Genomic DNA, 12,777 nt, shown 5'->3' on the forward strand with positions numbered 1-12,777 from the left:
TATATTTAAGCATATTTTTTTTATTAAAAGGTTATGTGACCATCTCAAATATTATTCACAACTATTAGCGATACCATTGATAACTTTGATCATAAAGTTGACTTATGTTAAGCAGGTTATACTTTAATCCTTTAACATATAAAACATCATTTATAGTAGGCATAAAATTTTTACCTATCTTACATATACCTTTAATCTTTCCTTTGTCACTACCTCTGAAACTAATCTTTCATGTGGTTGAAGGTTCGAGAACATAGACCTTTCTCCCATTATGTGTTGTGAGCAGCCATTATCTAGATACTAGTGTGAATCCTTTCTTTTTTCTCACCAAGGATATCTGTAAAAGGAATTATTTGAGATCTTAGTACCCAAATCTTTTTTGGGTCCACTTTTGTTAGTGCCCTTGACCGTAGACTTACTCCTCTATTTTTTGTTTACATTTGTTGGGTGGATGAACATTTTTTCTACAAATTCTTATAGAGAATAGTCTCAAGTTTGAAGTGTGATGTTTCATATTCAAATTCAAACTCGAGACCAATTTTGTCAGACGAAAGTCTTCTATTCTTTAGAAGCATATTCATCTTAGAGGATTTGTCTAAAAATTTTGCAAGATCCTTCCCAAGCTTTACATTTTTAGCTTGTAATGTTGTAACTTTAAGTGGCACATTGCTACTGATCTCTTGTTTAAGAGTTTAAATCTCTGTAGTAGTGTCTAACAAATCTCTTTTGAGTTTCTCATTTTCTTCTTGTAAGACTTTACATTTTTCTTTAATTTTTTTATACTCAAGAGAGATTATGTGAGAGTTTGCTAAAAGAGTTCCATAAGACATCTCCTCCTCATCAAAACTATCAAAGGGACAAGAATTAGATTCAGAAGTTACCTCCAATTCTATATTGTTTACATCTGTCACAAGATAGATGTTGGCTTTCTCATCATCTGACTGATACTACTGCTACTATCCAAATCCTCCTAAGTGGCCATTAAACTCTTGTTGACCTTCTTTTTGCTAGTCCATCGCTTTCTGAGTGTAGGAAATTCACCCTTCATATGTTTGGGTTTCTTGCACTCACAGTAGATGACTTATTTGTTATCTTCCAGAACAGGATTCTTGTACATGTCCTTTTTTTTGTGGAAACTCCTTAGTCTTTCTTTCTTCTTGAGCATGTTCTTAAACTCCTTAAACATGAGAACTATCTCATCATTTGTCAAGTTTTTAGAACTTCTATTTGAGTTGTTGTGCTTAGATTCTACCTTCAAAGTTTTGTCTTTGTCTCTCCTTTTGCTGGTTTCACCAGTCTTCAGAGCAATAAAATCATTTGCCTTGAGATAATCTATATTGTTCAAGTGGACTTCATGAACTCTTAGGGCTCCTAAGAGTTCATCAAGAGTGGGAGTCTTTAGATCATGCGCCTCTGAAATGGTGATGACCTTTGGTTCCCAGATCTTTGGAAGATTATCCAAAATCTTGAGATTATTCTAAGCTTTGGAAAACTCAATTCTTATGAATTTTAACCCATTCAGAATTGTTTGGAACCGTCCAAACATTTCATCAGTGGTTTCATTCTCTTTCATCGAGAACAACTCATAGTGCTTTTAAAGAGTAGCATCTCATCTGAGTCTAACATCTTTAACACCCTCATGAGTTACCCTGATAACTTACCACATTTCCCAAGCAATCTTGTAGCTACAAATTTTGTTGTATTTTGTTCTAGATAAGGAGCAAGCCAAGATGTATCTTGCATTGTTATTAACTTGCAGGGTGTTGTAGTCATCTTGGATATACTCATTTTCAACTTTCTTTACTTCAACATCACATCTTGTGAGGATTCTCCAAAGCTAATATTGAGTGGACTTGATGAACATTTTCATTATGTCCTTCCAATATTGATAGTCTTCTCAATTAAAGGTTGAAAGCCTTGTAAGAGAAATTCCTTCAAGTAGGTACTATTCTTTACTACTTTCCATTGTAGGATCTTTTCCTTTAGCATTATTAAATCTTCAACCTTATCAAAGGTAGTTAAGCTTTGATACTAAATTGAGGAGAAAAAAGAGACACAGAAGGGGGGCTTAATATTGTTAATCAAAAACTCACATTTTTCAAAAAATAATGAAGTAGTAACTTTATGAAGAAGTGCAGACAAGAGATAATAAGAAACTGAATGCAAAATATTGTTATATTGGTTCGTCTCAACCATTAGACTATGTCTAGTTCTTGATCCAACCATATCAAGTTTCACTATCTTATGCAAAGATACAAATATTCTTTTACCAAACCACTTTTGGCTCAAACCTAAGTGTTCTTTGACTTGCCTTTTCAAGCAACTACCCAAGTATTCTTTCAACACAAAGCCTCTCCAGGCTTTAACAACCAAGTATTCTTTATAAAGAAGTCGCTCCAGGCTTTAACAATCAAGTATTCTTTTACAAACAAGTCTTTCAAGAAACAACAACCAAGTATTCTTTTACAAAAAAGCCTCTTCAAGCTCAACAACCAATATTCTTTTACAAACAAGTCTCTCTAAGCTAAACAACTAAGTATTCTTTTAGAAACAAGCCTTTCTAGGCTCAACAACCAAGTATTCTTTTACAAACAAGTCTCTTCAAGTTCAAAGTACTAACACAGAGTTAAAGTTGGGTAAGCTAACAGTGTTGCTTCGTCTTACTATCAAGACATGATGCAACTAATTAAGTACAAAGCTTTTTATAGAATGAATGAATATATTTTTGCAATGATTGATCTTTCTATGTGCTTCTCTCTTCTACTCTTTCTGAATTTCAAACTTCCTTTTATAGGGCTTCAATAAAGATGACAGTTGCAAATCCTTGAGCATCTCTAACAGGCTTGCTTCATTTGTCTTCATCTTCGTTCCTTGTGGAGAGAAATGCTCATTAAATATTTTCACCAAATAGTCACTTTTTATTTGATTAAGGAAGCTACTTATCACCTTTTAGGTACCAAATGAGTGGAGTCATGCACGTGTCATTCAAAACAACTTTTTTTTCTAAAGATTTTCATGATTCACGAGATTTGCTTGACTTTTTCTGACGAAAAACAAGTCTTCCTTCTCTTTTGTTAGTGTGAGTATCGAGGAAGTTATTTTTGTTTCATTTTGTTTAGGAATAATATACATAAAGATTGATTTAGTTATCAGACATCATAAATTATATGAATATAAAGTAAATGCCTTGTAGATGAAGTCTTTCATCTATTAGACACTTATGTCAAGATAACAAATCATCTTAGTGTATTCGTTTCATAAAGAGCATTCGTCTTATGACTTAAACTTTTTTCTTCATATAAAACGTTTATATTTGTTATCATTAAAATGCCCCTAATATTTGTTCCTAGGAAGGTATTCAATATTGGAAACTATTCATCTCTTAGAAGGGTATTTCGCCTTTGAAAATGTATTTGGTAATTAGAAAGCTATTTGGCCTTACAATAAGGGTATTTGGCCATATTTGACACATAAAGATTTTAAAATAAAAAATAATTCATTCAATATTATAATTTTTTATTGAAACAAAATTAAGGAAATATTATAGTTTTTAATACAATATTATAAATAAAAGATATATATATATATATATATATATATATATATATAATATACTTAAATATAACTTTAGTCTTACAAAATAAACAAATTTTAATTTTGATCTCTATAAAACTTTTTATTGTTGTTTATTCCGCTAAAATTTATAAAAATTATCTTTAGTCCACATTATTGAATATGTTTGTTTAAGTTTAAAAATAAGTGTTTACAAAATAATTGCTTCTAAAAAAGCAATTATTTAAGAAGTAGATAGAAGTTCTTTTTTAGAAAAAGAAGGAAAAAAAAACTAATTATTTTATAAAAAAATAAAAATAAAATAAAATAAGTTTCAACAAACACATAAAAAAATAAAGAAGTACTTATTTTATTAAAAAGAAACACTTTTAGAAGAAAAAAATTTAAACATACAAACTCATTATCTAATATTTTTAATTACTTATATGTTTATTAAAAACTTAGATTATTTTAAATATTATGCTAATTATTAGTGATATCTCTAAATATTTTTATAAATTCTTAAAATAAATTTATTTATTTATCTTAAAATAACCGTTAGAAATTAAAAATAATAACTTTAGAAAAAAAGCATTTTACAGAAATTAAAATAAGAATTTATTAATTTTACAAAAATTATTTTCAATGTCCAAAATCAACATTTATAAATCTTAAAATGATAAAAATAAAGAAGAAAAAAAATTACCAATAAGTCGGTCGTACGAATGAATAGTACCGATCACGGGAATTGTAATTTTTTTTTTTTATAATTAATACAAACATAAAATTATTACTCACAGTGGCCGCTGCAATTTGCGCATCAGCTGCCGCCCGCCAGAAATCACAAAGGCCGCAATCATGTTATGCTGCCGGAACTTAAAACCTTAAAATAGTCATCCACTTCACTTAGTGTGGAGACTGAAGGAAGACACAGACTATTGGGCAATTGAAGTGATGCAGCAGCACTACTAGAACTATTCTCGTAAACACCTCTCTGAAGCAGCACCGCATACTCCAAGTCCCACAACACATCTCTCATGGTTGGTCTATCAGAACCATCTTCTTGCAAGCATTTTTCTACTGTTTCACTGAATTTCCTGAGTGAGTTTTCATCTATTTGGTCCTTGATGGAAGGATCAACTATTCCTTGTAGTATCCCCTTGTTTTGGCAAAGCACTCCCCATTCAGCCAAGTTTATCTGTTCACTTGGAAGCGATGAATCAATAACTGGTCTTGAACATAACACTTCCAAAAGAACTACCCCAAATGAATAGACATCAGATTTTTCTGTCAGCTGTTGTTTCCTCAAATACTCAGGATCAAGATACCCCAAAGTGCCTTTAACACTGGTGCTGACATGTGATTCATGATCAAGAGGACCTGTTCTTGAAAGGCCAAAATCTGAAACTTTAGCAACATGGTTCTCATCAAGCAATATGTTTGTGGACTTTACGTCACGGTGAATGATTCCACCAACCACTCCTTTGTGAAGATAATGAAGACCTTTTGCAGCTCCAATGCAAATGTCAAGCCTCTGCTCCCAAGACAAGCTTGGAAAGTTTGTATCGTACAAATGGTCTCTGAGTGTCCCTTTTTCCATGTACTCATAAACCAGTATCATTTCAAAGTTTTCATCACAATACCCAATTAAGGAAACAAGGTGTTTGTGACGAATCTTAGACAAAACCATGATCTCTGTCTGAAATTCTGGAAGGCCTTGACCTGACCCTGGCTGGCTTCTTTTCACTGCCACCATCATTCCATTCTTGAGAACTCCCTTATAGACGTTACCGAAACCACCCTTGCCAATTATCTGACTTGTGTGGAAATTCTTTGTTGCCAATTGAAGATCAAGCAAGGAAATTTTGAGTCCAAGATTTATGTTGGGAAGAGGAGGGCCTTGGATGGTTCCCTCAGTCAATCTGCTGTGAGAACTCCCTCCAGCAGTAACGAGAATTGGCAACCAGTCAGAATTATTAACGGGCTTTTGCCTCTTGATTTCACGAAACCCAAATACTATCACAACAAAAACCAAGACTAAACCTCCAAGAACTAAACCCAGCAACACAGGAAGACGGTTATGCTTGGAATTGAATTCCAAGTCAGGGGGAACAGAATTTGACGACTCGATCACTTTCATTATTTCTAGCCCGTTTAAAAATGCATTAGGTACGTAAGCAGATGCATCAGGTGTTACGCTGACCCTCATAAATCCAGAGTCATCAGAGTGCACCACAAAATCATAATAATAAGGGGCAGGCAACTCGTTAGACACGTTTTTGTCATTATTTACAGGCATAACATTGATGTCGTAAATGGACACATTGAAGAATGTAAGATCAATTTGTGAACTGAAATAGTCACAGAAGTGAAGCCGAAGGAGATGATCTATGTTCTTCTCCACCGGAAGTCGCCATGTTATGTTTAAAAGTTTAGCGTCTCCGGCACCAGCAGAATTATTATTGATCTCTTTAGCAGTTCCGTACACATCAATTGGCGCCGTGAAATTATTTGCATTTGGACCACCTGAGTCATCACTTACACGGTACTTAATATCATGGTAAGGGGAACTATTCTTGGCGTTTTCTGGATAAACGAGATAAGTATCATCTGGAATCCATTTTCTCAATAAGCTATCTTTGGTAGTTTGGCCACCAACATTGAGCCTGTGTTTGGTCTCCAACACCCGAGAGTATAAATTGTTGTATGCATCTAAGCCTTGGTTATTGCCGCTATAAGTGAAACGCGAGACTCGATCATCGATCAAATGGAGGGGGAGTAGGAAGAGTTCTATGGCATTGACAAACGCAAATGATGATGGCAAAGGTCTGAAAGTGATTCTGAAGCTGGGGGATGTGATATGAATGAAAAACTCTTTTACTAAAGCAGAGTTGTTATTGGTACCATTTGTAGCATTGAAATTTCGCAACAACCAGAAACCAGGAACCGAAACGTTGAACCTGGCCGAGGAGAGATTACTAGGGGAAGAGAAAGCGAAGAAATGGAAGCGTACCAGGAAAGTGCCATTTGAGTCGATGTTGAACTCATACCAAGAGTCCTTTCCAAAAATCCTTGCTGTTTGGTAAAGAGGAGAAAGCGGCGGTGACTCACTCCTTTCTGTGTTGCTGCTGTTAAAATTGGTTTTAAGGTTTGATTCAATTTCACCTACGTAAGCCTTCCCACTTTCGGTAACACTGCTGTCTGACCCACAATTGATAAAATACTTATCTGGGACGTTGTACTGGTACCCGAGTGAGTGGAACTGAAGAAGAAAAACAAGTACAGTGCACAGAGAGTGTTGAATTATACGGAGCTGAAGGATTGCCATGGAAAAATGGTGCTCGGGGATTAGTTTTTCGGCTATGAACATGAGACTCCAGTTAGAGGAAGACTTCAGCAGAGATCAAGTCGTCAGCCTTAATTTTTATTTATTTATTTATTTTTTTTTTTACTTTCTTTTGTTTTGACTACCTTTGAGTCATGAAAATTTAAAAGTCTTGCTCACGCTGAGATGCTTGGTTAAAGCTTCTGATGGGCGTGCTTAAACAAAATTATTATCCTGATAATATAATCATATATTCAATAGAATGAACAAAGAAGTCCGCTAATAATACAGCCAAATGTTAGGGCAGTGGAGTCCAGGTATTCTTTGAAGGAGATGAAAATTTTTACGACGTCCACAAGAATATATTGTTTTTTTTTTAACTTGGATCCTCTTTTAAAATAAATGTTAAACAAATATCAATTTTATTTCATCGTGTTGGGGTCTCAAGGATGATATAAGACAACTATCTTCATTCTTGTCTTCATTTTATTTCTCTACTAGGACCACCGACTGGATTGTAAGTTAATACACGTATAAACATGTACAAACTTTTTTCTCATACAAGTGTTGTAGGTTTTGCTAGATAGGAAATTTGATTTCCTGTAAAAATTATTTGAGTAACATATTGACCTAGTTTGATCTTCATCATTGGTTAATTAAGAAATGGATCAACCTATAGGTTGAAGATCACAATGTTCCTGAAATGGGAAAGGGGGATGAGAGTAGGATCCATTAAGAATGGCAAAGGTAGTAAGCTTGTTTGCAGCTTCTGTGGCATGGACCCCATCCCAACTCACATAGTTGTAGGGGTCATCGCATGCAGTTGCTGTCACTGTGCTGCCATTTATTTCTTTGGTATTTCCACAGTAAGCTTTAGGATCGAAGTTGTAGTCACCCCCTCCGTATCCGCAACATGCTTTGGTACCATACTTAAGCCCTTTCCAAGAAAAAATGAAGTCAGAAACATAATTAAGACATTATGGATGTATATTTAGCATATGTTAATACGAGTAATTCATAATAGTCAAAGGGTGTCATAGAAATATCATTCAATGTTTTAAATTTCTAAATGAGATATCAAATTATTAAGGGTATAAATGAAGTCCTCCCTGTCCCCATTCTTATATTTCAATTGTGACTTTCTCATAAATGGGAATGAGCTTTACACACTCTTTAGTAGTAGCTGAATTGAAATATTTATGTACTGAATTAGATAAAAATAATCTTTAATTTGAGAAACCAAATTGAGGATATTGTATCTTTTAGGTATCATAAATTCATAATAGTGTGTTCTTATTATTAAAAAAGTAGAGGGATTAGTGCTTGAACCATGAGAAGAGGGATGCCGGAAGAGCTCTAACAGAACAGTGTAAGTATCCACATAAATGACAGAAGCATCAGAAAGGCTTTCTCTGGTTTGTCTCAAAGTCTCTTTCAACATGTTGTTGTAGTCCACTACCGCATTGTTGTAAGAAACCAAGCATCCAAATTCATCAATGTCTGAACTGTTATGAGGAAGCTCCACCAAGAATGAAGGATAGCATCCCACCGGTGCAAGATTAAGAACCAGAAATGTACGTCCTCCAAGATTATATAGCTCCTAAACATTTCATTGTGCACAATACAAATTAATAACATTTTATTTATTTCAATAATTTAATTCTAGATTCGAGTTGATATTGACTGTTAAGGTAATCTCACCTTAATGGTAGCAGCAATTTGGGAAACAACTTGAGGGAGGTACTGTTGCACTCCACCTATGCCAATGGCTGCTAAGTTGGAAGTAAAATCATTTTGTCCAATGTAGAATGTGTAGAGAGATTTTCCAAATATATTCGGTGAAGGAAGTGTGGTTCCTGAGGAACAATCAAAAGAAACTAGTGCATTACTATAGAAATGAATTCTCCTTTTTTTTTAAAGAATAGAGTGGGAACTAGGAAGTTTGTGCATTTTTTACCTTGTTGGTGCTCTTCATTAACCTTGGTTTTGAATTGCTTCATTTGGTTGAGCTGTATAGCAAGTGAGAAAGGGCTGATCCCAGTGACAAACAGAGAAGTTTTAGGTAGAAGCACAGTGGACGCTAATGTAGCATAATTAGCTCCATGGTTATAATTAGATCCGATTGATTGCAGATATGGGCTCAAAAATGGCAACCCAAGAGCTTGAGCTGCCCAAATAAATGCAACAAAAAAGCACAGAATTGAGCTCAAGCATTAAAGCATGTCTTTAATGAAGGCAATATATTAGAAGACAAAAAAAAAACATATTTGAGATACATCGTCAATTTTAACAGTTGGTGGTGTTGAGTTTTCTTTTTTAAGACCCCAAACAGAATAAATTGAAATTATTGATGACTAGGAAAGTGACTAAGTGATTCAGGTACCGCCAAGGTACCAAAGACGTATCAAAAGTGGCACTATTAGTTGCTACTGACATCAAGAATATATTATCCATAGCTATACTATACAACTGCTTTTTTTATTAATAGCTATACAACTTTTTCCAACTAAGTGTCTTTTCTTCTATGGAAAATTGCCTCAAGAAGGTGTAACCTTAATAAAGGCAAAGTCTTAGTTCTTATAATAAGATGAAAAAATGTAGGTTTAATGCAAATAATGATAGATTAGGATATTTTTACTCAAATAGTCAAATCTGTTAAGATACTTAGGTATCCTAGCTAAAAACAGATATTATACCCAAAGATCAAGGCACCAAATTTAACTTGGACTGCCAGTTTCTTTCGATTTGTTTTTTTTATTCAATAGCTTGCTTATCTTGCCAGTTAGCACCCTGCAATATAAATCATAAGAAGTGATATTGTATGACACATCAAAGAAACACAGTCAATAAATTCAGTAGAGAGAATCCAGTCCCTATGATGTATGTTTCCAAATGATGTATGTTTAATTTTTACATGACGTTGTCATGTGAAAATTGTGTTTCCCTTCCATTCATAAATATTTATAAATGTTGATAAGGTGTTCCCCAAGTTAATGCCAATAAAAAAAGAGATAGACATAATTACTATGACGAGATCATTTGAAAAATCAACTTGAGAGTTCAAAAATGGTTGATTAAATCCTGCTCATTGTGTACTAAATGCATTTATAATAATTAAGGAATCCCCATGGCTCTATTGATGGAGAGAAAAAAAAAGTATTACTATATTTATGAAGTCTTTCTCACACCAAGTTCTATTTTAAAAATAAAAAACAATAAAAATGGCAGTTGACTAAAAAACCAAGGCAGGATAAATATTAAAAACTAATTAATTAGATTGATTTGTCGCATTTTCATGCGACCCTTTTTGTGGCATTTAGCATTTTCCAGAAATAATAGGAAAAAAGAAGAAAGCAGAACCAAAACCTCGATTCCAATTAAAATATTAGGAACCAAAACCAAAATCTTCCCTCAACTTTTTCCTTTTTGGCTTTCCTTAAATGTCCAAATTCAGAAGGGAGGATATTATATGAAATCAAAGAAAATAAACAAACTCTCATTATTAAGAAGATAAAGTTTGTTGTGTTACCAAGAAAATCAACAATGAGTCTCCCATCTGAAGCCCGACCTACAGGTTTCTTGAAATAAGTCATTCCAAAGGGACCAGATTGTGCAGGAAAAGCTGCCCAAAAGCCACCGGTGTCTGAATTTGAATCTCCAAAGTTAAAAATTGCCTCGAAATCACATTTACTGTGACATAAACCGATAAGGCAAGGCAACACAGGCATGAAAATGACCAAGAAATAAGTGGATTTCTTTGAACTCATTTTTGGGGAGCTTGAGGACACTGCCACACTGAGATAGTGCTATATGAAAAGACACTGTGACCTCTCCTTAGTTTTAGTTTTGTTCATATTTGTAACAGCTTTCATTTTACAATAATGTATGGCAATAATTGCTATGCATCCAACACGTGGAAGATGGGCCATATACACATTTTAGATTGAGTTACTGTAATTGGTAACATGTAACTGCTGACTGTTGACGCATAGTTGACACATAGTTGACACGGTATGCTGGTATAACATGCTGTGGACCGGTAAAGGGGACCGACCGTATGCGGTGTATACGTTTTGAGACAGCTTTTTCTTACTTATTGGATATGACTCCTACTGATTTTAATTGGACTCTTAATAATTTATATTTCAAATCCATTTTGTCCGGAATCTATGTTTATATATGTTACAAATCGAACTCAGATTACCAAAGTTGGATATCACAAGTAATTTCGCACTCGAATTATATGTATTGCAAATTTATTTAGGGTTTATATTAATTATATTTATTTTATAATGAATGTTATATATAGACTTAAGTAAAAAATGTAGAGTTGGATTAGAAGGACACTAGGTGTTGCGTGGGTCTCTAGACTAGCTGAGCCCAAGACTTGAGTCAACCCATTAAGAGATCTTTAAGAGAAAAGGGGTAAGTAGTTATGCACCTCATAATACCCTTCGCCTAAAAGATTAAAGAGAGGACATGGAGAGAAACCATTAGAACAGAAATCCTTTGTTATTTCTTCAGCATTGCAATTGTCCTAGAGTAGCTAGATTGAGGTAGGAAAATGGAGCTGAAGTTCTTCCCCTACCTCATCGAAGTTCGGATTCTTCAATAGGTAAAGGAAGCTTAGGTTATTTTGATGAGGTTCGGATTCTTCAATAGGTAAGGGAAGCTTAGGTTATTTCTTACAATATATAATGTGTTGAGATGATTCTAGAGTAGTTAGAATGTTTAGTGTTAGAAAGGTGGGGAGTAAAAACTCGAGGGATTTGATTTGCCATTCTTGAAAGTGTTCATGGGAGAAATCCGATGATTTTTGTAAATTTGTGAGTGCATGTTGATTTTGTTTATGTAAATGCAAGATTATTAGCGCCAAATATAAGGAGAGAAAATCGTCTCGAGTTGGAATCACACTAAATGTAGGTTGAGTAGTGTTAAACATGAAGGGTGTGAGAAGTCTCGAGTTGGTACAAGGTTGGGCGTGGGGAGAGTCACACCAAGCGTGAGTTCCCTAGGGCTTATGCCTAACCCATGCCAAGCGCAAGTGGTATAACGCTAGGCGCAAACGAAACAGAAAGTCCCTCTACCTCAATGGTGTCAGACAGTCCTAAACTGGCATTAGGCACAAGTTTCATGATGAAAATGTGTTGTTTTGAACTAGTTTTCATTTGATTATTGATGCATGAGTTGTATTAATGATGATACATATGAATGATGAACCTTTGAGTTGTATGATGAACTGTTGTATGTTGATGTATATGTTATTGATGTGTATGATGTTTAAGTTGTTGACAAGTGGTGAAGATACATGTCTCAACTCTGATACATAAAGAATAAAGGGAAGTAAAGTTGTTTTTGAAAATAAAATATCTCATTGTGCATATATTTGTTGTGGTGCTTTAAGAACCAAATTCTAACCATTTAGTGAGTAAGTTGGCTCCAGAATGGGTTGTTGTTTTAAGTTGTCCCCTCTAAACTTTATGTGATATCCATATGTAGGCAAGGTTAAGGCTTATGTGTAAGAAGTGACTATAGTATAAAGGTCAAATCGAGCTATATTGATTATATGTGACCAATTGAGTAAAGCACAGAATCGGAGACAATCTCTAATCGAGTGTCACTTGGATAGTAGAGCATGTGCTAATTCCATAAGTGACTTAGGGATGCACTTATCTCCCATACAAATGGATGTCAAACTTCAAAGTCTAGGTATCTATCAAATGCTCTCATGGATCATTTTAGCCTAATAAGTCCAAATCTCCCTTTCTAGTTACACCTTTCTTAAAATACTAATTGCATCCTAAAAATACTAATTACAATGAAATGAATTCCTACACTACTTAACCCAAAAATACAAGGTCAAAATTAAGAAATACTTACAAGGAAAAATATTTACAAAG

General features: G+C 34.2%; 1 protein-coding gene and 1 pseudogene across 3 annotated transcripts; both read right to left on the reverse strand.

Moving 5' to 3' along the window:
- Nucleotides 1-2,508: 2,508 nt before the first annotated feature.
- Nucleotides 2,509-7,229, reverse strand: LOC145958350 (putative receptor-like protein kinase At5g24010 pseudogene; annotated as a pseudogene). Its single transcript, XR_014434085.1, has 2 exons — nt 4,351-7,229; nt 2,509-2,870 (listed from the first exon to the last, which is right to left on the reverse strand). The product of XR_014434085.1 is annotated as a putative receptor-like protein kinase At5g24010 pseudogene (transcript).
- Nucleotides 7,230-7,327: 98 nt separating this feature from the next.
- Nucleotides 7,328-10,740, reverse strand: LOC145958351 (GDSL esterase/lipase At4g01130). 2 transcript variants are annotated; one of them, XM_083075315.1, is made up of 5 exons: nt 10,407-10,740; nt 8,835-9,044; nt 8,579-8,754; nt 8,207-8,477; nt 7,328-7,814 (listed from the first exon to the last, which is right to left on the reverse strand). In XM_083075315.1, the coding sequence occupies exons 1-5, from the start codon at nt 10,642-10,644 to the stop codon at nt 7,546-7,548; spliced, it is 1,164 nt and encodes a 387-aa protein (XP_082931441.1). In that variant the 5' UTR covers nt 10,645-10,740; the 3' UTR covers nt 7,328-7,545. The 2 variants fall into 2 exon arrangements, with proteins under 2 accessions (XP_082931441.1, XP_082931442.1); XM_083075316.1 differs by having other exon boundaries at nt 8,579-8,733; nt 10,407-10,735.
- Between the last annotated feature and the right edge of the window lie 2,037 nt (nt 10,741-12,777).

This window comes from Cajanus cajan, chromosome 5 (genome assembly GCF_000230855.2).
Source record: "Cajanus cajan strain Asha chromosome 5, NIPB_CcT2T_4, whole genome shotgun sequence".
Lineage (NCBI taxonomy): Eukaryota > Viridiplantae > Streptophyta > Magnoliopsida > Fabales > Fabaceae > Cajanus > Cajanus cajan.